The 26,948-nt window shown below is 38.5% G+C and overlaps 3 protein-coding genes across 3 annotated transcripts; 1 reads left to right on the top strand and 2 right to left on the bottom strand.

Annotated features, from left to right (window-relative positions):
* Positions 1-447: 447 nt before the first annotated feature.
* LOC133721588 (uncharacterized protein At3g28850) lies at positions 448-2,167 on the bottom strand. Its single transcript, XM_062148241.1, has one exon. It carries the CDS (start codon positions 1,946-1,948, stop codon positions 788-790), a length of 1,161 nt encoding a protein of 386 aa, XP_062004225.1. The 5' UTR covers positions 1,949-2,167; the 3' UTR covers positions 448-787.
* Positions 2,168-15,220: 13,053 nt separating this feature from the next.
* LOC133721727 (uncharacterized) lies at positions 15,221-16,592 on the top strand. Its single transcript, XM_062148418.1, has one exon. The coding sequence runs from the start codon at positions 15,292-15,294 to the stop codon at positions 16,171-16,173; it is 882 nt and encodes a 293-aa protein (XP_062004402.1). The 5' UTR covers positions 15,221-15,291; the 3' UTR covers positions 16,174-16,592.
* A 4,976-nt stretch (positions 16,593-21,568) lies between these two features.
* Positions 21,569-26,572, bottom strand: LOC133723673 (alpha carbonic anhydrase 1, chloroplastic). Its single transcript, XM_062150555.1, has 6 exons — positions 26,159-26,572; positions 25,604-25,815; positions 23,007-23,116; positions 22,678-22,780; positions 22,047-22,229; positions 21,569-21,796 (listed from the first exon to the last, which is right to left on the bottom strand). The coding sequence occupies exons 1-6, from the start codon at positions 26,232-26,234 to the stop codon at positions 21,665-21,667; spliced, it is 816 nt and encodes a 271-aa protein (XP_062006539.1). The 5' UTR covers positions 26,235-26,572; the 3' UTR covers positions 21,569-21,664.
* Between the last annotated feature and the right edge of the window lie 376 nt (positions 26,573-26,948).

Below are 26,948 nucleotides of genomic sequence, written 5' to 3'. Positions count from 1 at the left end.
GATTTCCATAGAAAGAAGGTGACATACACACCAAACTCAATGGAGAAGAACACTTTATACCCTAGAAAGAAGAGGTACTTAACCGATCGAGAGGTTAAAACCTGGTGTTTATCCCCTTATGAACGGCATGGTAGAATTTTCGTGAGTACACATTAGGAGATGACTGATTTCAATTTTTCAGTTTGGGTTGGTCTCAGTTGGGTTCATCGTAGTTTCAATTTTTCCAACCAGGTTACATCATATGGAGACCAAAATTTGGGTTCTGTAAGCGTCTGGCATGGTAAGAAGTTATTCATCTTTCTTATGCAGATAGAACAAGGGATTCTGGACAACTCATTCGCAATGAATCCGGTGAAAGAGAGGCAACGGGAATCAATTATTTGCTACTAGATTGGTGACTAAAACAGAATGCACATAAGAACCAAAGGAGTTGATTTACATTTACCAAAAAGAAACCAAGAATCGTATCCATTTTGTTCATCAAAAATGAATAAAATATATAAAGAAGCATAAATAAAGGTACAATTGTCATCAATAACATTGCCATGTGTACAGAACACATATCAGTCCTAGAGAATTAAAGAAACCAATCCTAAGAATTACAAGGGATACTGCAGAAGAGGCCTAAAACCCACTTTAGAACCCCTATTTCCTAAACTGAAACACCCTGCTGATTCTTAAATCAAAATCCTTGTTCTGCCCTCAGAAACCAAAGATCATCATCAAAACCCGAAAATCCTAAAACCCGAGCAAGCACTACTCGATTAGTCAATTCAATTAAATACATTTAGCAACAAAGTGGGCAATGAATCAAACCATTCTCATTGCACTCACCACATTTGGCCATCTTCTTTTGCCCCTCATCCAAAACCTTGCAGCTTCCATTGCACTCCACGCACATCACAAACCTCATTCCAGCACAACCTTGGCACCCAACAAGCGCTTTCGGAATCCCATCGAACAAAACCCCGAGCTTTCCTTCCTCTTCCAACTTCACAATCTCATCAGCACCACCAATCAACCTCCCCTTCACAAACACAAGCGGAACCCTAACCTCTTTAGTCCCCATTAGCCCCCTTATCTCCTCCTTAAACCCCGAATCCATCGATATATCTCTCTCGAGCACGCGAACGAGGTGAGACTCCACGATTGACCTCACATTGTTGCAATCCTCAAAAGTCTTCCTAATCCCCCTCAATGTAGTCGTGTAAATAACAACAGCATTCTCGCCACCAGGAGGGCATTTCTTCTCAAACAACTTCAGCACAGATTCCGAATCTCGGTTAGAATACCTCACTTTCCTGGTTTTTGGCGAAGGCAGCACCATCCTCTTGATCTGCACTTCCTCTTCAGACATTTCCTTCTCATAAGAAGCAACCAGCTCTGGATCAAACAGGGGACTAAAACTCTTCCTCCTGGACGAATCGCTCCCAAAACTCCTCCGTTTTGCAGAAATCGGAGACCCTTTAACCGCCGGACTCAAATTCAGCGCTTTCTTGCAAGAATTCTCCGACCCAATATTCGATTTCGGCACCCCTTTGGGACTATACCCCAACCCATTCACTCTCCCCTTATTCTCCTTCCCCCCAAATCGCTTCCCCTTCATCGGCGACCCGAACTGGTTCAGCAACTTCAACGGACTCCTCGCATCGAAATCCGCAAACCCCCGAAGAACAGAGCGCGACTTGGGACTCCTCTTGACCGGCACCGCTTCCTCCAGCCCCTCCATCAGTTCCCAAGCATTGATAACCTCCGGATCTTCCTTCCTCGGAGAAGATTTCTTGAAGTTATTATTCTCGGAAACAACCGGTGGGTCATTGTCGAGATTTAGAAGGCCGTAAGTGCTGGAAGTGAGGGAGACGACGTGGTTGAGGCACTGGGCGCCGTGGGTGATGGTGACCTCTTCTTTGAAATCGTTCTTGAACAGTTTGGAAGATACGCAGCCCATTGAAGTGGGGTTTGCTGGTCTTCTGTGTATGTGAGTGGATTAGATTGGAAGGGAAAAGAAGGAGGAAGAGGATGAAGGTTTGGGCATTGGGGAAGGAGAAGGAGATTAAGTGGGAGGTTACTGTTTCTAACGGTTACCTCTTGTCTGCCAACGGGCTTCAACGGTCTGAAAATTCGAATCCTGGTGAGGGGGATTTTTGTAAGAAGCCCGTGTCGTTTTTTTTTAATTCGGTGTTTGTGCCCGTTACTTTTTATAAATTTTAATCTGACCCCATCTTCATTGTGTTTTGCTCTGTGTGCACCTTTTGTTTTGATCGTGTTTGTTCTTTACTTCTTTTATAATGGAGAAGACCACGTAAGAATCCATTATCTTGCTCTATTAGGAACATTTTGCTTCCATTGTTACTACACGTTATTAATAAAAATCTCTTATAAATACGTGGCTTGACATAAACACACATATACACACTTTCCTTTGACAGTGATGTGGACTTCCTCAAGGAGTAAGGGCGCGTTTGGTAGGAGGGATTGTGTTACCCGGTCTTAATTTCTTCTACAGTCCTGCACTCTTCAAACCTGGCTTATGCTAGGTTGACCCATGTTTGGTGCCAGCAGGACTATAATTAAAACTAACACCATCAACACCACCAACTTGCAAAACCAGCGAAGCTTCAAACAGTGACCTGATCAGAACTTCACTGTCAGGCCACCTCCGGCCGCCGCACTGGTCGGGTTCGATCCGTCTTGTAGTCGCCGACGTGCCTCTAGCCACAATTGGTCTCATTGGTGGGTGTGGAGAGAGAATCGAACGCCGAAGTTTCCAACGATGTTTTGAGGTACATGAGGTATGAAAGTTGATCTACTCTTCATGTTCTACAAGCTAGTTTACATGGTTTTTGAATTTGATAATGTTTTGGAAGAATTGGTTTTTGGGTGTTTCAGCCACCATCTGGTACAACCGTTGGGGTGGTGGTTTCGGGTTTCTTTAGGCTAATTTTGATTCAATTATGAATATTGGGGCTAGGAATGAGGTCTGTTTGTGCTTAATTTCAGAATGGGTGAAGGTTGTGGAGAAGGAGAGCAGAATGAGATTGATTCAATTGTTGTGTTCTTCGTCAAGGTCAGTTAGGTTTAGGGAGGTAACCATAAGAATGATATCAATGAACTGAAGCACTGAAGCAAAGTGTAGAGTGAGAATGAGGCTTCCACAATCCCATGACTTTTGGTGTCTCTATGGTAGAAGGTGTTGGGGGGTTTTGGGGACTCTAGAGTCTCATTTAATATAGTGCTTGTTGTTACCAAACATGGGATGGCTTATCTTCCACTAGATATGCATGTCCAATCCCCCCTACCAAACGCGCCCTAAAGGCGTACAAATACTCCTAGAAAGCGATGGATTAAGATGAAGATGGAGAGGCTATTTTTGATACTATAAGTACAATTAAAACATAAGAAGTTTTTTAATGGCCATTGTTGGAAGCGATAGAGAAATGTAGATTTAATACTGTAAGACAAGGATAATAAGGAAAGGTTTAGTTCAACAGTTTCAAAACTCCCACTCCGATTAGGATTAGTTTGACAGTTTGGTCCTCTAAAAAACTTAAAGCAAGTAAAAGTGCAACACCTGAAATTTAATCTTTAGAAGATTAACTTTATGCATAAGTATGCGAGATAGCTTCATAAAGGTTTATGCTTGATCATAAGAAAATTATATATAAGTGAATGAATGATAGGAAAAAAAAAAGTAAGATTTTGAGACTTGGCTGTAAGCTAAGAGCAACTCCAACAGTTTCCCCATATTTTGATTTTTCTCTATTTTAGGGAAAAATGAGTCTCTTTTGCTCTAACAGATTCCCTATAACTATCCCTATTTTAGGGAAAGTAAGGAAAGAGAAAACCAAATTCCCTATATTTACAGCAATCTCTAAAATTTTTGGAAGAATATGGAGATTTTTAGAGATTGCTGTAAAATAGGGAACCTGTTGGAGTTGGAGAAAAAAAAAATGTTAAAGCTTTGACTTTTGCTTCCCTATTATACAGAAATTATAGGGAAACTGTTGGAGTTGCTTTAAGCGAGATTGAGATAGTTAGAGCACAAACACAGTGTTTGTTGGGTTGTAGAAACTTCTAAAATACAGTGTTTAATTTGAAGTTCAGCACATGGGCTTAATTATCCTTATTTAAGTCTCAAGTTTTCTTACACGAAAAAGACTTTATTGTTTGTAATACCTAAAAGAGCTACTCTTCCCGAACCAAGAACTCTAAAATTCATTCAAAGAGATTAGGAATTAAAAATATTTCTAGCAAAGACCAAAGTTTCTCATCTTTACCAAGATTATTCGTATAGATACTCATGAAAGTCTCAACTAAAGAGTTAACATGACATCCTCAATATTTCTAGTCTTAATCCCCTATAAGGAGGAGCTTGAAACTCAATATAGTTTTCCAATCTAATTCTTGTTGTTCGAGAGAATATATATATATATATATATATATATTTTTTTTTTTTCTCAGGTGCGGACGTCCGTACCGAATTTTCGGTACGGATTTCCTGTTTTCGACCACTTTTCGGCCACATTTTTAGATCTTAACCGTTCAGTGTTTAGGTCCTAGTGTATAGATCACCTCTACAAAAATTCAGCCAATTTGGTGATCGTTAAGACATCCAAAACTGCATTTTACACGAACGGACCGAATCTGTCGAACCGAAACCGTTCGTATTTATAATGGTAAATTGCAGTTTTGGATGCCTTAACGATCACCAAATTGGCTGAAATTTTGCAGAGGTGATCTATACACTAGGACCTAAAAACTGAACGGTTAAGATGTAAAAATGTGGCCGGAAAGTGGTCGAAAACAGGAAATCAGTACCGTCCGCTCGGTACGGACGTCCGCACCTGAGACGGACTGTATATATATATATATATATATATATATATATATATATATATATATATATATGGAACGGATTTACTGTTTTCACCCACTTTCCGATCACATTTTCACATCTTAACCGTTTAGTTTTTAGGTCCTAATGTATGGATCACCTCTGCAAAATTTAAGCCAATTTGGTGATCGTTAAGGCGTCCAAAACTGCAATTTACACGAACGAACCGAATCTGTCGAACCGGAACCGTTCGTTTACATTGTTGTAATTTGCTGTTTTGGATGCCTTAATGATCACCAATTTGGCTGAAATTTTGCAGAGGTGATCTATACATTAGGACCTAAAAACTGAACGGTTAAGATGTGAAAATTTGATCGGAAAGTGGGTGAAAACCGGAAATTCGTACCTAAGAAAAACTAAGGACATTCTTAGTGTAGCCGGACTGTATATATATATATATATATATATATATATATATATATATATATATAAAGAAAGAATATAATTAGAAATTATCATTAAATGATTACATCGGATTGAATTCAAACTTCTACAATGTAAGATTAATTTTAATTTGTCCTACCATCTGACTGTGCTTTAGGCACGTATAATATAATAGCACGTACACAACCCAATAGCTTCACATGGGACGAGACTCAACCGAAAGACGTATATAACTCCTCGATCCCGTTCCAATGGTCAGCTGCTGACCATGGAATTTTTGCTCAATCACCGTCCGATTTCAATCGGACGGTTCACAGCTAAGTGATGAGAGAGGAGAAGAGAGTTGTGAACCGTCCGATTTCAATCGGACGGTGATTGAGCAAATGATCCCTGGTCAGTTGCTAACCAGGTGATCAGGACTGTATAACTCCTACTCTGATGACATTATGCATTCTAGTTGTTGAGTCTCACAAGTGGGCAAACGCTTTATGATACTTGGATGAAATCTAGACATACGAAGATCACTAGGATGAAGTTGATGCCTAACACAGTTATTTTCATGTTTTCTTTTTTGTACGCCTAGATTTCTTGCAAGATCAATAGCCTATCAAACATCCAACACATTTATTAATTGTCTTTTTCTTTTGTTGATGTCTTGTTATAAAATTGAATTTGCAATATCAATATTGAATATGATTCTGAGTTCGAAATTCGAATATCAAGTTTTTTCAAATTTTTCAGATAAAAAATAAAATATATTGATAGTGCACAACATTACTAATATCTCAAATTCAAATCTCAACTCTCACTTTTTTTAATTTTATTATTTTAAGATAAAAATACCGATAGCATATAGAATTAATGATTGAGTTTCGTATCTTGATTTAAAATCTTAAATTGCTTGACATCGCAATGATGATTATGATGATGTTGGGAACGTCATTGCTCCTAGAGTTGGTACAAGCAATAATTAAGTGGAAAGATAGGCAAACAAAAACAAAGGGGAAAAGGGTTTAAAGAATTAATCCTATGTCACACGAGTCTTAGGTTTTTCACGTATAGGTCCCAGCATTGCATGATGTTTAATTCTCTCCAAGAATCTCTTTCTCTCCTTTTGGGAAAAGCAAAACCATTGTCATGGGAAAGTCATCCACAATATATGAAGTGGATCATCTAGAAACCTTTATAATACATATGGCCTGTACCTCAAAGCTTGAGGCGACTGTATGACCAATGCCCTTCAAGTGTAGTGGTGCCACTACTTTTGACGTCGGTGCCTGATCGAGAAACAGCAAATTTGATATTCTCCATTCGTAAATTACTTTCCCTAAGGTTGACAAAATGAACCTCGCTTGAATTTAAAAAGAGTTACTATATTAGTAGGGTGATTTTAAATTGTAACACTGCACTAATTTAAGTTATATTATCATGTCGTATTTAGAACTTAATGTTACTTTCATATAGTATGAAGATAGAAGAACTACCCTCTATATTATTTCCTTTATTAGAATATAGATGATTTCACTTCTTACCGGTGTTTTGAGTTATGATTTCACTTTCTATCTGTGTTTTGAAACTCAATTTTTTGAAATTAGTCTTAAACTAAACAAAATCGAGCTCGAATATCCTAGTTAAATAACTTAACCTTTGGGCTCATGCATGTCGGCCATGCAATCAAAATCGATGAGTATAACATATAGTACTTGGGTTTTCATAAAAAAAATAAAAAGTGGGCAAGCTCTTTTTTTCTTAACTTTCTAATTATATATTCATGTGTTTCAAATGCACAACATAGAACCATGAGCAGTCTAAGCAGACAAACACATTGCTCCATATTCCTGTTTCTTAAACTGAGGTCAAAGCAAAGTAATAGTTTTTGTTATCGTGTTTGTTCTTATACGGAGCAAAGTAGAGTAAAAAAGTAGATTAGATATTTTTTTTGAAAGGGATTAGATTAGTTTATAAATAAATACAGGTAAGCTTCGAATTTATCCATCCTCTAGAAGCTTACCAAAAGAAGATGAAGACGAAGCTTCATGAATCATGATCATGACTTACGTATAACAACTCAGTTCATATATGGCGGCGTCTTCTGCTTTACTCAGATTAGGGCTCATAACCCGGAAGAAACCATTACGTAATATCTTAATCTTTATGTTCGTCTTCATCATCTCCAAAACCAGGACTTTCTTCTCGGAGTACTCCAAACAGTAGCAACACTACGTACCCCACATTTTCAACTTTCCATTACTTTAGTTTACTGGCTCGGCTTCGTTTAGTGCAGCTCTGCTAAGCCCTGGTCTTAATCCAGGCACTAATTAATGATTAATAAAACTACAATTAGTCATTGCTTACACTAGCTAGGGTGATTTGGTGCTTAATCATTGTGTACATGAGGTAGTTAAGCTAGGGTTTATGGGTTGCTACGTATTCACGTAACTAACAAATTCCCTCCATTTTTTTATATGTGTGTCCATGGATTATATTCCAGAGATCCATCAGAGTAATCAATTTTTGTTTCTGGATTTATTATAACAAATTAGTTAATTAGTAAGTTCTTGATACTTTTAGATGAGAAGTCCCAATCCGGCCAGGGTTTAGGTTTACCTACCAGCTCACTCTCTCCCTAGCTATATATGGTGGTTGTAATTCTATATTTAAGTAGTACTGGAATTAAATTTTTCATCTTAATTTGTAGTTATTCCTCTGGAGAAGAACAACTTCCTTCAGTCTTATTTTAGAGGGAAGATTGTTGCCATTTTAAAGCAATATTAGGAATCATGATGTAGGATTTATTATTAAACCAATCATGTTAGCTTTATTTGGTGTTGAAATATTTGAGCACCGTGATATTTGGTAGGTATATATTGCATTATCTCAAACCAATCTTGTGATCGATATATAATTATTACATAAAGGAATTGGGTGGTTGGAAACAGTTCATGGTTGTTAAGTACTGCTGGAAATAGCTACAACATTCTCCGATCACTTAAAAAGCTAACATTCTCCTGTATATAATGTTCAAAAAGAAAATAAACACTAGCACATGAAATTTAAAAACCTTTGAAATTATGATTATACTACTGATCAGCCTGCCAATCAATTGGATGATGGATGACTATATCTTTCAAAACATATCATCAAACATATATCTTGACATAGCTAGAACTACATTATTCACTTAAAAAATTGAAACTCTCTAAAAAGCACAGTTGGCTAAAAACCCTAGAAGCTTGTTGTTATTGTTGACTATGCATGGTCAACCTCATTAGCTTCATTTTCTTCTTCTCTTTTTTTTTTTTTTGTAAATGATTGTATGTGTTTTATGGTGCTCGGTATTTTAAATTAAGTATTGTTTCTTGTTATACGTCAAATACCATTTAAGTCTTTTTACCCTAATCAAATATCATTGTAGTAATTTTCCCACTTCTTGATCACGAAGTTTTTGATCAATTACTGAGTAGCTGAACAAAATTGGATAAGAAAATATTATGAATGTATATATAGAATAAATTGGATAACTGTAAACTGTAATTTAAAAAAAAAAAAAACTGTAAACTGTAAAGGAATTATTTGACATACATAAAGAAAAAGAAATAAATTACAATGATCCTTATATGTGTTCCTGATGTGATAGATCGATCATATGCGATTGACATGGCAAACTACATGATATAAGTGAAGAGCAGACATGGAAACCTAAACACATGCAATCATGCACGGATGCTTCCGTCAAGTCAATTGGTTATACTATGCTACTACTTCATGATTCTGTTTATTCCCTGATTTTAAGGCAACTAAATAGAGATCCATGCCATTATGCTACAAATTGACCAACCACCTGCATGCCGGCCTCACTTGATGTTTAAGAGATTTGTCTGTTCATATTTAAGTTTCATATGATTCGTACCCTAATATGTTAATTACATACTATGCCTGTTTCTTCTTTCACTCTCTATTAAAGTAAGAGTAAGACATCAATTCTAGCTAAGTTTAAGTAAGGGACAATTCTTAAACGAGCATATTCACCTCTATTATCGATTAACATACTTGTACTTAATAAATTTATAATTCAACGGTCCATATATTAAATTAACATTTAAAAATCATTTTTGCAAAAAATCAATCCAATCGAAAATCGTTTAATTATCTAATTAAATCAAACAAATGAATGTATGTATGCCTCTCAAGATGCTCTAGCTCGATCAACAATTGTAATCGTGATTAATTTCAATATACACGTTAATTTTTTCTTTAATGATAATTTGCTCTTGGAACAAATTGTTCTTTACTTTACTTTATCTCTACTGCATAGTATTAAAGTGGGCATAGTACGTATAGATATTACTATACTTGTTAACTTTGAGAACAGATTGAAGAGAGCAAAATACAACACTTTGTTATTGATCTAATTGTCATGATAAAGAACATGTTCAAGTGAAGTGATGCTCGAGCAATCCAATTGTCATTATCTAGAAGAAGGCGGTGCCATGTCCAAGCAGCTCAAATCTATTGGAGTTGGCCCTGGGAACAACTGGACAAGATTGCACATCTGACTTATTGGATCACTAGAGCAGTTAAATAAAATATATATTGCAACTAGTTGTCATGGAATATTACTAATTCATCAGCATTTATTTACTAAAAAAAAAAAAAAATTATTTTGTTTTTGTTTGTTATTGTTAGATTTTGTTTTCTTTTTTATTGTTAGATTTGGTCATCAATTCATTTGAGACATTCGTTTTTTTTCTTTTTCCTTCTTACATGATGTATAGTACATATTTTTTCAAAATTTTACAACATGTGAACTGCACTGAAGAAATGCAGTCTAACTAAGTGTTTAGACCTAATTAGTTTGTTGGAGAGGAAAGATCCCACATTGGAAAAGTGACAAATAAAATATAACTTATAAGTGGGTGACTCTTACCCAATTGTACCGAGGCCTTTTGTGATTAAAACCCAACACCTAACGGGTGGTTAAGTTGGGACAGTATCGGTACAATGGTGGGCCACTGGCCACGCTTGTCGCTGTTTAACATGGTATCAGAGCGGGTCCCTCTCCAATTGCGTCTCCACGTAGGCACGTATCATGAGCCGAAATTGGGGTTCCTTGTATTGCCATTGAAATGAAATTACCAAGTGTCCAATGTAGGCCTTGGATTGTATTGACCAAGTCTCCAATATGAGACTTGTGTCCCAATTTCCAATATGGGAATTGGATGAATGAATTTCACGTGCAGACCTAGAGCTAGGTTGCACGTGAGGGGGCGTGTTGGAGAGGAAAGATCTCACATTGGAAAAGTGACAAATAAAATATAACTTATAAGTGGGTGGCTCTTACCCAATTGTACCGAGACCTTTTGTGATTAAAACCCAACACCTAACGGGTGGTTAAGTTGTGACAGTATCGGTACAATGGTGGGCCACTGGCCACGCTTGTCGCTGTTTAACATAGTTTAGCAAAGTTCACATGGTAGACAAGAGGTTTTGTTCCTGTGTCACGTTTAATTTTCTTTTCCTAGAAATATTTTTCAAAAATCAAGTTCTTTTCTGGGTTTTACGGGTCCTCCTCAAATGCATGACTTGGTCCAAATTCCAATATATGTCAACCTAAAATTTCAGCAAGATTAGAATGAGAATATATATAATATTCGAGTTGAATTAATTGTTGTTTTTTCTTTGGAGTTCAAATGAGATAATTAGTTTCCTATTATCACTTATAATTATGTACTCCTACTTTTTTTTTTTTTTAATATGGTTGATTTTATTAATAATCAAGTCATGATAAACATACCAAAGCCTAAAGAACTTACATAAGAAATTTCGGGACAAACTGGATAAACTTATCTAAGCCACAATTAAACTCATTAAAGTCTAAAGAGATGGTCGCTGAACAGCAAGCCTAACCTAAACAAGAATAACCTCGCCCTCTAAGGAAAAAAAATATTCATCTAGTCTAATCTGCCAAGCACGCAATTGTGGTACAAATATAAACTAGAAACGTCTTAGAAAAGCTTATAGAAATTACCCCTACTGCAAGGGCTCATGTCTAGAATGTTTTATCTTGTTGAAACCCTAAACATGTACCTTCTCCTTCCCCTTGGGGTCAGAGTTAGTACCTGCCACAAGCTCTTCAACATCCAACAACCTCGGCATCAGGTTGGTCCTCTTGCTTTCCAGCTCTCCATCTTGAGACTTAGGCTTGTTCCGACGACCCTTAGGCCGACCCTTCTTCTTTAGAGTCTTCCCAACAGTAACCGAGACCTCCACAAGTTCACCAACATGAAATTCATGAGGTATCACTGCCAAGGTAGGTTTTTGCCGCTTCTCCATAGTCCATTCACCATGGCTGAATTTTCACACCCCCAAAATTCTTGGGTAAATAGCAGCATCAGGCCCATGTGCCACCTCAAAAGCTTGCCCACCAACATTCTCATCCACCAGCCCAGCCAACTCACCACCCAAGTCCAAAGTCAGTCCCCCAGACCCTGGGACCTGCAGGCCCACTACGACCCGACTCAGCAGAAAACCCTATTTTCAAAATAGGGTTTCTCGCCTAGAAATTTCGATCGGCTGCACCCTTCACCCCAGAACCTGAAGACGCCAACCCAGCAGCCCTAGCCTCCTCCGTCCAGAACTCCACACCAGAACCCACCGCCGGCAGCACCTCAGACTGACCTGGTGACCCATCTCCGGACGCGTCAACTGGCACCAACACTGCTGCCAATGTTGGAGCAGTGCTCCCCGATACCGCCGCAGTTAACACGTTGCCAGGCCGTGGTCGAAGAAGCCACAACCCCGACAAATGCCATGGCATTTCTCTTATCTCAGCTCCAAGTCCACCGCCACCTCCGCCGAAAATGAGTACGTACGTCGAGCCCATACACAACAGCGTATATAGTGCACAACCTGGATCCTTTGCACGGGATCTTTCTTCTGCAGCGCATCTTGGTCATACCTTACAAAGCGCCCCAAGGTGTTCCCTAGTAGGGTCAGGGCACGATCATTACGCATAGCCATGCACAACCCTTTCACCGCCACCTAAATCTCCATTGAATTCAGCGGAACCTCCGCTAGATCACATATGCCGTCATAATCCGCCAAGAGAAGCATCGAATTGTTAAAGAACCACGGTCCTCCGTTTAGGACGTGATTCTTCATCTCCTGCTCCTTGAACTGGAAAACAAGGATCCCTCCTTCCTCTTCAAGAATCAGAACTCGCTCTTTCAAACCCCAGATGCCGAAAATCGCCGCGGAGAACGATGGAAGCAACACCTGTTTCTAAGAGAGCAAGCGGCCACATACATAGAAAAAAGGATCTTGGATTGCATCCTCGCCCCCAACTAAATGCACGATAGTCTCCTCCGCCGACATCAGATCAGAGCTCGATTAGTTTCCCCGCTAGAGAAAAAACCCTAGTAGAGAGAAAAAGTCGACTATTCTAACTCATACACCTACTACCCTCTATTGCGGAGTATTTCTGGGACCATTCATGATTTTTACTTTTCTAGCCTAAAAAAAAAATTACATTCTACGTATGGTACAAATTTCAGACAATCTTGTATACAAGAAAAATGAACATATACCTGCCTTATATATAAAAATCTAGATTATGTACTCCTACTGTGATTAAGTTTAGGAAGAAAATAAAAGAATGACTTTCCTTATGAAAACTCCTTGATGGATTATATCAAACTAACTAATGAGCTTCTAATTCTACTAAAGTCTATGCACATTCTATTCTTAGAGATCACGATGGCGATGCACTTATGACCTAGGGTTATCCAATGTAAGCCTTATCCTTTGAAATAAATTTTCTGGGGTTCATAGATGTGATTGGTTTGTTATGAATTTCAAGTCTCCTATTTTTGTAAAACAGTAAAAGAGAAAAAAAAAAAAAAATCAAGGACCGGTGAAATGGGTGCGCATTAGGCGATGGCCTACATGTGTTAAGAATTGGGGTTTCGGATTAAATCGTAAGAATTAATTTAAGTTCAACATTCAACTCAAAGCTTTCGTAAGCAAACCTTAAATAAGTCAGAATTGATTTCCCCAAACTTGGTACCAAAGTCTCTGATATCTGCTGAAATTTCGTGGTAGATGAAGTATGAAACTAATGAAAGCAATGGAATTAAAACCTGGCATTTGTTTTCCTCAGTCTATCCATTAATCATTTATTAGAAGATGAATTACGTACATTCTTTAAAATGTCCCACAAAGTCCACCCAGATTCAAGGGATTATGTCTTTGGCAAGTTTGGAACCATTTGGAGTCTTATAAGATCCGTAGGGTCATGGTTAATTGTTTGGAACTTAATAATTACCACGGTATATTGATTTGTTGAGATTATTTCTTATTTCTTAAGTAAAACTCATATGGGTGCTATATTACTATACATCTTAATTTGTGTTTCATGCACCCTTCATATTGTCTTGCTCTCTTAGCTTCAGTCACTAGTTAAAAGTTTATCTTTTGTTACGAGAAAATTATCAATTAACTAAGGAGAAGAAAACTCTTCGTATTCAAATTAATAAGTTATTGAGGAAATCAAGTCATTGGTAATTAAAGCCGTAAAGGTTGCAAGGTACGGCCCTCCAACCTCAGGAGTTTGGGCACAAGGAGAAAAAGTGGCATCATAATCTGCTGCTAATCCCAACAAAATTATGAGATTTTTTTTTTTTTTTTTTGATGGGAGAATATCATAAATGGTCACTCAACTTTTACTTATTCGACACTTTGGTCACTCACCTTTTAAATATATCACTTTGGCCACTCAACTTTAACTCTGTTATTCACTTTAGTCACTTCTTTAATTTTTTTCATTAAAAAAAATTATTTGCCACAATATTAATAATATTTTCGTCCAATCAATTGTGAAAAATTGAGAAATATGTATTAGAATGATTGGGAGAAGTGATCAAAGTGAGATAATTGTGACTAAAGTGATTGACAGTGTAATAGTTGAGTGACCAAAGTGATACATTTGAAACTTTAGTGACCAAAGTGTCGAATGAGTCATAGTTAAATGACTATTTGTGGAATTCTCCATTTCTTGATACATTAATGTACCAAGAAACAATCTTCCAAAAAAAAATAATCGAGTGAAGAATAGTGACACTAGCATGAGTGATCAACAACTAAGAATTTATTACTAACTACTAACTAATCCCGCCAATCTTGCGCATGAGTAGCAAATCAACATGAAAGCCTCTTTCAAGGCTTCAAGCCGAGCCGAGCACGAGTAAAACAAACATTAAATTCCATTAATAAAATTTAAGAGTTAATAAACAAGTTGATTAGGGAAATAGAAAGAACCCAATGCAATCAGCTCGTACGTAAAAAGCAAATCGGGTTGTGCACCGTCTGCTTTGCTTTCGTCTTTTTTTTTTTTTTTGCTTTCGTCTTATTTTGACGAACCAAAAAAAAAATATCCCTGTTTCTCTTTTCCCCACAGGACATATGGGGTCTCTCTAAAGTCTAAACCAAACCACCAGGTAGAAGAGTCAACCGGTTAAACTGTAAAAAACCCTAAATATTTACCACTCTTTCAGTTCTAGGAGACTTAGGGCTAGTTTGAGATTGCTGTGACTTTTAAAAAAAACTGCTGCTGCTGTGTTGTGAGAATAATTAGCTGTGAATTAAAACAGTTTCGTGTTTGGTAAATAATATTTTTAAAAGTGCTGTCAGTACATAAAATAACTGCAGAGTGTGTTTTGATCCACAGCAGCTTCTAAAAGCAACCTCTAGGCTGCTTCTAAAATCTGCTGCCAGTGACCTATAACTTTCAATTAAAGCTGCTTTTTATTTATTTACCAAACACAATAAAATCTAAAATTTTGAACAAAAGCTGATTTTTTTAAAAGCGAAGCAATCCCAAACGGGGTCTTAAGATTCCACAAAACACATCTACCTCTCTCTTATATAAGCTCCTCTCTTTCACACCCACCTTCATCTTCTTCAACCTTCTCTCTCTCTCTCTCTCAGATTTTCTTGCTCTTCACTTCTTCCGTGACATGCCACAAGTCGATTTGGAAACCCTAGTTGCGGCCTGCGCCGGGGGCTCAATGGATCGGAAAATCGCCTGCGAGACGCAGGCCGATGGCGGAGACCATGACCGGCCGGAAGACGAAGCCGCCGACGCCGACGAACCGGTTGTGGCGGCGGATTTCCCGCCGGAGTCGTTCTGGCTGTCGAAGGACGCCGAGTACGACTGGTTCGACCGGAACGCCTTCTACGAGAGGAAGGACTCCACCAAAGGAAGCAACTCCAACTCCACGAACCTGCATCCGAATTCGAACAACAATTCGCAGCGGTTCTCGAAGAACTTGAAGTCCAAGGCGGCGATTATTGGCCTACCGAAGCCGCAGAAGACGAACTACGCCGATACGAAGCACCGGAGGAACTGTAAGGTCGGGAACGGGAGGTTGTTTCCGAAGCGGTCCGGATCGGTCGGGAAATCGACGGACGGGTCGATGATCGAGCCGTCGTCGCCGAAGGTTTCGTGCATGGGGAGGGTCAGATCGAAGCGGGACCGGAAGCGGCGGTGGAGGAACCGGCAGCGGTCGAGCAACGACGCGTCGTCGATGGAGAAGTCGGTAAAACCGGTCGAGAGACGGAAGTCCGGGTTTCTAGCGAGTTTTCGGGGGTTGTTTCGGCACGGCCGCCGAGGTAAGTCGAAGAGTGACAGCCACGCGCCGTTTGGTGCGGCGGAGTCGCCGCCGAGAAGGAGCAGCATGGCGAGGAGAGCGGCGTTCGACTACGAAACGGCGTCGTGCGACTCGCTGCCGAGGCAGAGCACGGAGAGCGAACCGCCCGGTCTGGGCGGGATGAAGCGGTTCGTGTCGGGTCGGAAATCCGGGTCGTGGGTCGGGGAGCACGGCATCGACGTCGCGTAAAAGCGGCTCCGGGGCTCGGGAATCGAGATTTCTTGATCCGACGGCGATCTGTGGGGGGCTCCACAAGCGACTCGGGAAAGGGGAGGACGCAAAGTGAGTGCGTGCGTGGCGGTCGTGAATGGCAGTCTAGAATGGGACCCGCTTTTTCCCTCTGTTTCAAAAAAATCTGTCGTTGGGATGACGTGGCACGTTGAATAAAAACGGTTTTCCCTCCAAAACGGGGTTTTTGAGAGGTAAAAAAAAAAAGTCTCATCACCACTTTTTGCCGTTTTCTACATTTCGTTGTCGTTTGTATTTTCATTGTTTTAGAATTTAGGCGATGAGGGTGGGTATTTGTAAATAGATATGTTTTTGCGAGTGAGCAGTTGTAAATTTCATTGTAATTTTGGGTAATAAGGTTTTGACGAAATTCTGGTTAATTTAGATGGGTGTGAAAATCAATTTTGAATGCTGTGAATTGAAATTTACCGTAAAGATTAATTTGCGACACAGTTGTAAAACCTGTTCAAGCATGTGCGTTCTATCACATTCACTACATGTTGAGGGCCTTCAATGGAGGTGTTCTCGCCTACCGCAATATAGAAGTTGGGTTGTCTTTACTCACTTTTTCAGATTTGGATACTTTTCTTCATTATTGTACTATGGAGATATGCCGAGATGGAGATGGAGATGGAGAGGGAGAGCAACCTTTGAAATTAAATTTAAAAAAAAAAAAAAAAAAAAAAAAAAGATTATAGTTGGTCTCTTTTAAGATAAGAGTCAAAGACACAAAGTTAATGCAATTTTATACAAAACTTTCGGCGAGTCCGACACAAATCCTTTAAATAAAAATGAGTTCTATAAATGGTAAGAAAAGCAAAAACTCTATTAGTGTAAAAGATCACAGTGATGAGATGGCTCTGTAAGCTTTAAACTACTCCAATTAGAGAAGTCAGTCATGATCAACTGGTCACCTACTGACCAAATATTATTTGGTCAGTAGGTGACCATGTGAACGGGGCCGTTAGAGAAGTTACACTCATACCCTAAGATAGAACTGGTAGTTATATATAGATATCAATAATTGGAACCTCCATCAAACCACCAATTAACTATCGTCACTTCTTTGGGAAAAGAAGTAAACATCTTGCAGCACATCCCAACTCAAAACAACAATCATCTCCAACTTAAATCGCGCTTGTTTGATTCTCGACTGAACTAGCATCAATACCTCATTGTGTTTTTCGAAACCTAGGTTTTCTTTGAAAGATTAACTTCGCAGATAAATTAGTTTGTAAATTGGAACAGGTAGTAGTTTGATCTACATGGCTCGTAGTTTTAGTTTGGGGAAATGATCATTTACTTAATTTTGGGGTTAATTAACCCCACTTACCCAAACACTCTAAGAGATTGCCCACTTACCCAAACACTCTAAGAGATCATTTCCCTAATATCTAATTAAGTATTTTTTTATTCTTTTTTATTTATTTTTGGGACATTTTTGCCCTCTCCTTTTTTGTTACTTAGAGAGAGAAGTGATCGGAGACCTTGCCGGACTCCGGTGACCAGTGGCCGGCCGCGGACTCCGGCTACCGGAATCCCGAATCCGGCTACCAGACTGGTGACCGGATTCCGGTGTCTGATTTTATTGCCCCCTAATAATACCCCGTAATCATATTATTACCCCGCAATAGACATGTATAACTACTCAATAATTTTTTTTTTTCATTCTTCTTTCTTCTTTCCTTATAAGCCTTCTGCCAAATTTCCCAAAAAAAAAAAAAAAAAAAAACAGAACGACGCCGTCCAACAGAGTGACGTCGTCCGAGCCCTGCCAGCGAAGCCCAGACCCGAATTTGGAGAGTGGAGCTTCGGAGCTTCCCGGACCTCTAACGAACAAAACCGGCGAAGCCCAAACCCGAACTTGGAGCGTGGAGCTTCGGAGCTTCCTAGACCTCTGACGAACAAAACCGGCGAAGCCCAGACCCGAACTTGGAGCGTGGAGCTTCGGAGCTTCCTGGACCTCTGACAAACAAAAACGGCATCGCCTCTGTCCAGATCGGCTCCGACGAAATGCCCTGTGCGTATATTAACCTCCGCCGTTCTACGTCTTCTGCACTGCGATCCAAAACCGAACGCAGTAGTCGCCGATCCGAATGCAGTAGTCGCCGAGATCTTGGAGATGCAAGACTCGTCGGGGGTCTTGGAGGCCACCAGAAATGGAGGAATTGTAGAGAGAGGTTGGGCAATTTAGGGTTTGTAGTTTGGGATATGAGTACGAAGCAGTGAGAGAGAGAGAGAGAGAGAGTCGAGAGAGTATGAGGGCAATACTGTCAAACACTGTTAGATTGGGTAAATGAGGTTAAAAAACTCTTAGTGGAGTAAGTGGACAATTTTTAAGCTAAAATTGAGTAAGTGGTCACGACCCATTTTAGTTTTAGAGTACATTGTCAAATTGTTAACGCATGGTGTAATCATGATTACTGTTCAATGGACACAAATTGAACCAAAAGCTTTATCAATTTTCTTTTATCTTAAAAAGAACAGACATTAATCAGGGTAGCCCCCCCTTGTAATCAGGGGTTTAGGCTCAATGTCCCCCCCATTGTATTCGACGGTTTCATTAATCAAGGCTTGAGGGCAGCCGCACCAGCCATTTCTTCAAAAAAAAAAAAAGAACAGACATTTGAACTTAAAAATTCATTGATCTTTGTCAAGAGAAATACGATTTGACGAACTATGTTTCACTATATTCCAAACATACTACTGCGTAAATGACTTCTTTAAGCAAATCCCCGCCTGCAACAAATAGCCATCATCATCATTCATCAAACAGTAACACAAATTGACGTTTTCCAATACAATGCTTAATTATTTCTTCTTTGACCTTAAAAGAACAGACATTTAAACATAAAATTTTATTAATCTTTATTAAAAATTATTATTAGACCAAAAAGAACAGACATTTAAACTTAAAACTTTATTAATCTTTATTAAAAAATTATTATTGGACCAACTATGTCTCATTATTTATTTAAAATGCACTACTGAAATGAATTCTCTAAATATTGACGTGAGCAGCTCTCCACACATATATACTGAAACAAACAATTCCTCTAAATCTACATGTGAAGGTTAATATTTTGATGACTTTTGTCAGAAGGGACCAAGATGTTTGCATCATCCAGTCGTAGAATTTTAGAGTCTGGTCATCTATTTGGACATTGTGTTCTGTTGACTCGGAATGTGAAGGTGGAACAATTCTGTGAAAACTATATATATATATCATTGAGAATATGACTGGATTATCACTCTCATAATTTTTTGATGAGGAGAATATCACTCTCTTTGAAAATGTCCACCTTGCCGATTAGTATAGAGAGTTATGTCATTGGAAAAAGTTGATCCCTAAACTAATTAAACTAAACCTATTCACACGTTTTTCAACCCTTTGAGTCCTCCAACCCACATTTTTTTCTCATTGTAATCATTCCACTTGCTTACCAAACCTTACATTATGTTTGTTTGGGTTTTCGTCACAATACAGTTACCCAAAATAGAGTTAATAACTCGTCCCTCAAATTATAAAAAAAGTCACAAATAGTATCCTAATTGATATTTCTGTTAAATTTTTTATTCGTTGTACTTGGTTCTAACACAATCCTGCCAGTCTGTTCATCCATAAATGATCAGATCCAGTTGCTATGATTGTAAGAACAAAATTAGGGCGGATATTTAGGAGAGAATGAAGCTAGTAGTTGTGAGTTGTGACTTGTAGGGTTAATGAGCCACACAATTAGTTGTTTTAGGTCCTTGTGTAATCTTGATATGCAACCTTCTCATTATCAAAACTGAAAGGGAAAGGCATCGACCCCAACTATACATCATCCCAATATCATACATTTCATGCTGAAATTGATGCATATAGATGAGGTTGATTCCTTTCAAACATGAATGTTCTAGCTAATCACCCTTTCATAATGTGATATACATAAATTGAACTGTCTATTCATAGAATATCTTCGCAAGAAGTCAAGCAAATTTTAAAATATGGTCAAACATACATATAGTCAAACAATTATCACGATAGGACAAACATAATATTTTGGATAAAACACTGAATTATATGTGATACAAAATAAATAGTTAAACACAATTATTTTTATCTAATTTTTTGCTAAAATAATCTTTCAAAGAGAAATTAAAAAAGAGATAAACCGCCCAGCACCATTTGGTCTAGTGGCATAGTCTCCCCTTTATAAATGAAATGTTGTTATAGCTAGCATTTAAGTTGTTTATTGGATAAAAAAAAAAAAAAGAGATGGACTCCCCTTATTTTCTGCCTCCTGAAACTACTGTGAAGAGGTTGATGTCACAACCAGGTACGTGGGATGCTTGCTTTATTAATGAAACTTATGGAGAGCTTGCCGCTCGTTTTTGCCTTGTGTTGAGTGTTTGTTTAAGCGTAGAATTTGTTCCCAATCGGGGTGTGCTAGAATGTGGAGGTCCGAAAAGAAACAGTGCTTCATTGCCTTTGGGAGTGTCGTGTGGTTAAGGAAATTTGGAAATTGACTTGGTTATGGCCAGTCTACAAGATTTGGAGAGAGCCATATTTTGTTGATCTGTTTGCACATGTGATGGCATCAGGGGAGCTTGAAAAAGTGGAACTTTTTGGCCTCTTAACTTGGTGGATCTGGAAAGACGAAACAATGAAGTTCATAGACAAACTACTATGGATCCTGGTGAACTGGTAAGGAAATGTTGAGACTGGCAGGGTGAAATTTTGCAAGCATTAGAGAAGCAGCAGGTAAGACAAAATATTGATAGAAGGGATGATGAGGAGGTTGTGGTTTGGCAGAGACCTCAGACACATTGGTGTAAGCTGAATTTTGATGGAGCTTGTGACCCAAATGAAGGAGGTTGTGGTTTGGCAGAGACCTCAGACACATTGGTGTAAGCTGAATTTTGATGGAGCTTGTGACCCAAATCAGGGGTGGGTGCAGTGATCAGGAATGATATAGGAGATTTGGTGGGTGCGTTGGCTGTTCCTATCACTGCAGCATTGAAGCCTATTGCTGTTGAAGCTTTGGCGTTGGAAGAGGGACTGAGGTATTGGAGGCTGCTGGGCATAACAATACTAGAAATTGAAGGTGATGCGTTGTGCATCATTAGTGCACTTTCAAGCAGAGTTAAACTTGTCTGAGATTGGAGCAGTGTTAGAGGGAGTCCATTTGCTGATACAAGATTTTGAAATGGTGAACTGGAAGCACATGTGTGAAAAAGCCAACCAAGTAGCTCATGGTCTGGTGAGATCAACTTTGAAGATGGTCCAGCCTATGTTTCGTAAGGAGGTTGGTCCTCCGTGGCTTGGTATCAATATCAACTTAAGAGAGCATAGACAAAAAGACTTGAGAAAGGCATACACAAACTTATTTTTCTCTTCCATTCATAAAAAAAAAGTACACTAATGTCGACAAAATATCAGCTAGATGGTGACTTATACTACTCTCTTCTAGTTGCTAAGCTCATGGAAGAGCTCAATTTTGCGTCCATTAAGAGGCTGCAGCGGTCTTGAGTTGTTCTTGTAATCTGCTCCCAATGGTGCTTTTATAGCGTCTATCTGAGCCTTGGAAATGTACCTCACCTGCACATATGCATTTATGCTTCATCATATGTTCCATCATTTTCATCAAGCAGATCGATATATAAGAACATAAGATGCTTATGCATGTTATCTGCATTCAAGCTGCCACGAATCTAAATCATTCATTCAAACAAATATCAACAAAATCAATAGTCCAGATTCACGGTCTGTGTTTATGTTGCCGGATTCTCTGTAAGTGAATATTTCCAATATATACAAGTATAACAGGGAAATGAGTGATTAGTAGTACCTTTCCAAGGATGTTCCAGATGACATTCTCAGTGCAAGGAGGAGAAGAGAGAGAGCCAACATATCTCCAATATTTGCGGGTTCTTTTATCGAACTCTTTCATGTCTATATTTCCTAGGGGAATATGTGCATCCTTATCTCTTCTGCATACCTCCTCGGCCAACTCCGCCAGCTTGTCCTTGATCTGAAAAATCATAAATTGTAGTTATATATGTCAAATTATTCCAACTAATGTAATTTTTAAATAATCCATTGAATCCTTGAGCTAATTTGGCATGAGGTTTGGTGCATTGGAATTAAGTTTGTCATGGAATTATCTGCATTCACATATAGAATGGTATTCGATCATTTGATTAATACATATTTGTATTTAATGGTTTTTTCCCCTCATGTTAGACACCCATTTTCCCCAAAAACTTAAGCTACCAGGATCATCCCAGCAGGGAGAAGGGAATGGCTCAACCAGGCGAAGCTACATAGGGCCTGAGGTGGCCCCAGCTAGAAACCTCTATATATACCATGTTAACCCACATCTTGAGACTCCTCGCTGCAAACCCCCAACTCGGACTAAGGGATCATATACTAGTTCTTTGGTAAATACATGCATGTAACAAGAAACTAAATATATGTACCTGAGAGATGAAGATGTCATCTTTGCCATATTGGAAAAGATTTGCCACAACTGCGATGCTATTATCATCTGCCAGGTGAACTAGATGAAGCTCCGCTGGAAATCTGTAGAACTCAATGAAATGCCAATAAGCCCTGCAGCTTTTTTTGTAATTAGGACACACACAACTCTTTTTTTTTTTTTTTTTTTTACAGAGAATTCCTGGCTAGATTTCATCTCAGTTTGTAACATTCATGTGCTAATCTATTCTCCTCTGTAATTTCAAGTGTCATCAGTAAACCAGAAAGAGGAGTATATTGGCTGAGAGAGAGAGAGAGAGAGAACACATACTGGACTCCATTAATACGGTGTTCAGAGGGAGAATGCCAGTGCAGCTGCTTCAAGTTGTAATTCTTACCATCTATGACTAATGTTCCGGCAATTTGTCCATCGAAATGCACCTGCATGGTGCATACAACAAAATCCGTCCCAAACTTTGAGCTAGCTCAGTGGTTAAAATGAATGACAATATGTATATCAAGCTAATTACTTGACATTAATTCTCCCTCACTTGCAGCCTCAACTGGCACGTGGGTGCAGACAGTACGGGGGAATGGGGTACGCAATACAAGACCTTTTGTAAATTAGGGCGCTCATACCATGTTAGATAATCACTAACCTCAAACGTTTAATGGAATGGACAAACATTATACATCAATATCAAGCTAACTAACAACTTATGGATCGCATAGAAAACAAGAACTTATATATATATATATATATACAGCCCTTCTTGGCTGCGGACGTCCGCACTTTTTGCTTAGGTGCGGATTTCCGGTTTTGACCCACTTTCCGATCACATTTTCACATCTTAGCCGTTCAGTTTTTAGGTCCTAATGTATAGATCACCTCTGCAAAATTTCAGCCAATTTGGTGATCATTAAGGCATTCAAAACTGCAAATTACAACAATATATACGAACGGTTCCGGTTCGACAGATTCGGTTCGTTCGTGTAAATTGTAGTTTTGGATGTCTTAACGATCCCCAAATTGGCTGAAATTTTGCAGAGGTGATCTATACATTAGGTCCTAAAAACTGAACGGTTAAGATGTGAATGTGTGATCGAAAAGTGGGGAAAAACACAAAATCCGTACGTTTTTGCTTAGGTGCGGATATCCGCACCTGAGCAAGGTTCTATATATATATATATATATCCAATCCAGAGCGGAGCTCCGCTTTGAAATTAACGTGTGAAGTTCGAGTTTTGGGCCATTTTTTGGTCGCATATCCACATCTCGACCGTTCAGTTTTTAGGTACTAGTGTATAGATCATCTCTGCAAATTTTCAGCCAAATTGATGATCGTTAAGGTATCTAACTCGCTTAAACCAATGGACGGACTGAATCTGTCAACCTGAACCGTACTAGCTTTAAGGCAATTATCAATGCCTTAGCGATCATCATTTTGGCTGAAAATTTGCAGAGACGATCTATACACTAGTACCTAAAAACTGAACGACCGAGATGTGGATATGTGACCGAAAAGTGACCAAAAACTCGAACTTCACACGTTAATTTTCAAAGCGGAGCTCCGCTCTGGATAGGATATATATAGCCCTTCTAGTGAGGGATCAATTTTTTTGGTCTTTTCTAGGGATAGGGCATTAGACCAACTTTTCGATCATATTTTTACATCTCAACCGTTTAGTTTTTAGGTCCTAATGTATCAATCACTTCTGCAAATTTTCAGCCAATTTGATGATCGTTAAGGCATCCAAACTGCAATTTAACATTATAAAAACGAACGGTTCCTGTTCGACAGATTCTGTCCGTTCGTGTAAATTGCAGTTTTGGATGCCTTAACGATCACCAATTTGGCTGAAAATTTGCAGAAGTGATCTACACATTAGGACCTAAAAAATGAACGGTTGAGATGCCGAAATATAATCGAAAAGTTTGTCTAATGCCTATCCCTATAAAAGACCAAAAAAAGGGATCCCTTAGTGGAAGGGCCCTCTATATATATATATATATATATATATATATATATATATATAGCCTTTTTGGTGAGAGATCATTTTTTTGGCAATTTTAAGGGATTGCTTATTAGATCGACTTTTCAATCACATATCGGCATCTCCACAGTTTAGTTTTTAGTAAATTTTTAGCCAATTAAGTTGATGATCGTTTAGGTATTCATAATCATGATTTACTATTTAGAACATAAACAGTTCAGGTTAGATAGATTCGGTTTGTCCATTGATTTGATCTAGTTCGGTACCCTAACGATTATCAATCTAGCTGAAAATTTATAGAAATAATCTGCTCATAGAGACCTAAAAATAGAACGGTGGAGATGCTGATATGTGACTGAAAAGTCGGCCTACCTAATAAGCAATCCCTTAAAATAGCCAAAAAAAAAAAAGATCCATTAGTGGAATATATATAGTGGATCTCCTTACTCTAAGAATTATATGATTTTTACTAGTTTACACTAATATATGACCTAACTAATTGATTTCAATAGTTGATCATTTAGATTCCTATGCAAGAATTGTGTTTACAAAAAATTAACCAAATCCTTAATCATTTGGTCATTCAAAATTGTGTAAACAAATGTAGTATGTTAGATAAAATTAAAACAAATGTTATGCTAATCCAATGGTTAAACGGTTTTCGATTTGGCTGATTTTTTGTAGGATTCATATGAACTAGAGAATAAATGATTTTCATTATTAAAATACATGCTAAAAATAAAAACATTATCACATTTAATTCAAGTTTAAGGAGGTTCTTTGTAGATCCTCCCTATATATTGTCAACTCACCTTAACGGAGTAGCAAAAGAAGTTTCTTACGTAATCCTACCAATATAATGATAGTAATAACATGAGGACTATTATGACTATAAGATGCACAAAAGTGTGGAGGAAGTCAAGGAACGAGTACCCCAATGTTAAAGCCATTGTTGTATAATGTGGCATTCAACGCAAGGTAATTTCGGGTTAATGGCTTGAAATTCCTGCTACGAATAACCTTGTCCTTGGCAAGGTCCAGAGGAGATTGCTTCTTTCCATTACATGCTGAGAAATATGGACTCAAGCTTCCCCATCTCTGAGGGCCAGTCGCACCCGAGTAAGTAAATCCAAGCGACTTCAGCTCTGGTACATAAGCGGATATGTTTGTTTCAAACAGAAATGATTAGCAACAATTTCAACCATTTTATGACAAGAACTAATCAACTCAAACTCATAGCGGATAATTGTAAATGCGTGGAAGATAACTAACACAATTGATAGCAGAAAGAAACCCAGCAAGCTTAGTCTGCACTTTACAATGAGAATTGGGGGAGAAACTAACAGAGAACATTCAAGAAAACAAACAGGGGAAAGGTAAAACAGAGTTATAGATTAGAAAACATCATCTAAGAGCCCAAGAAGTTGGACATGAACTATGAACATATGTATATGCTAAGAGGATCTGAGGGAGATAGAGATGTCATACCTTCCACAAAGCAAGCTGAAGAACCAACAAGCAGCAATGTCACCATGAGGATCGACACCGAAATTCTTGGAGCCATTTAATCTGTTCAATGTATTCTAAGCTCGTCCAACCTTAAGATTCAAAAACAAAGAAAGAGTGGATGTGGCTAAGTTTTGATCCAACTTGAGGGGTTTTGTTCTTTTGCTGCTGAGGTACCTAAACCACGCCTGTGCTTATATAGCCGTTATATCTCGACACTCTTGAGCACCTTAGCACATCTGTCTCTACCTATTTATACACTTTCTGCTAGCCCAATATTCCATTATTTACAGTTGATGATTGGCTTTCTAATTAGTGCTACACTGCTAATTATGTGCTTATTATGATATGTCCGTCTCTTTTGATGGATCAGTTTATCAATAGGGGCCTTAGATGTTAAGTGTCAAAGTAGCTTTTCAAGGTTTGATAAGGAATTGACAAGCAGAAAGTGGAGACACACAGAATTGCACTATAGCATTTTTTTTTTTCGATAGAAGTTGCACTATAGCATATTGAATATCATTTCAGCCTTCAGCCCAGAACAAAGGAAAGGAGAAACGAGCTACCTCCCTCATCTACTATTGGGTAGGGGTTAGAACATGCTTGCCTAATCGAACACTTTGCCTCCACCTCAGAAATATATAAAACTGAGAGGTGATATGTCCCACTTGCTCCAACATAGATCCACCGCCCATTGAAGCCATTGGCTTCTGATCATAATCTTGAGATTTGGTTTCTTTGGTTGTCTCAGCATTGCAAAATGTAACACGAG

The sequence above is a fragment of the Rosa rugosa genome, chromosome 7, assembly GCF_958449725.1.
Source record: "Rosa rugosa chromosome 7, drRosRugo1.1, whole genome shotgun sequence".
In the NCBI taxonomy this organism is placed as follows: Eukaryota; Viridiplantae; Streptophyta; class Magnoliopsida; order Rosales; family Rosaceae; genus Rosa; species Rosa rugosa.
This window is presented reverse-complemented; position numbering and strand designations above follow the sequence as displayed.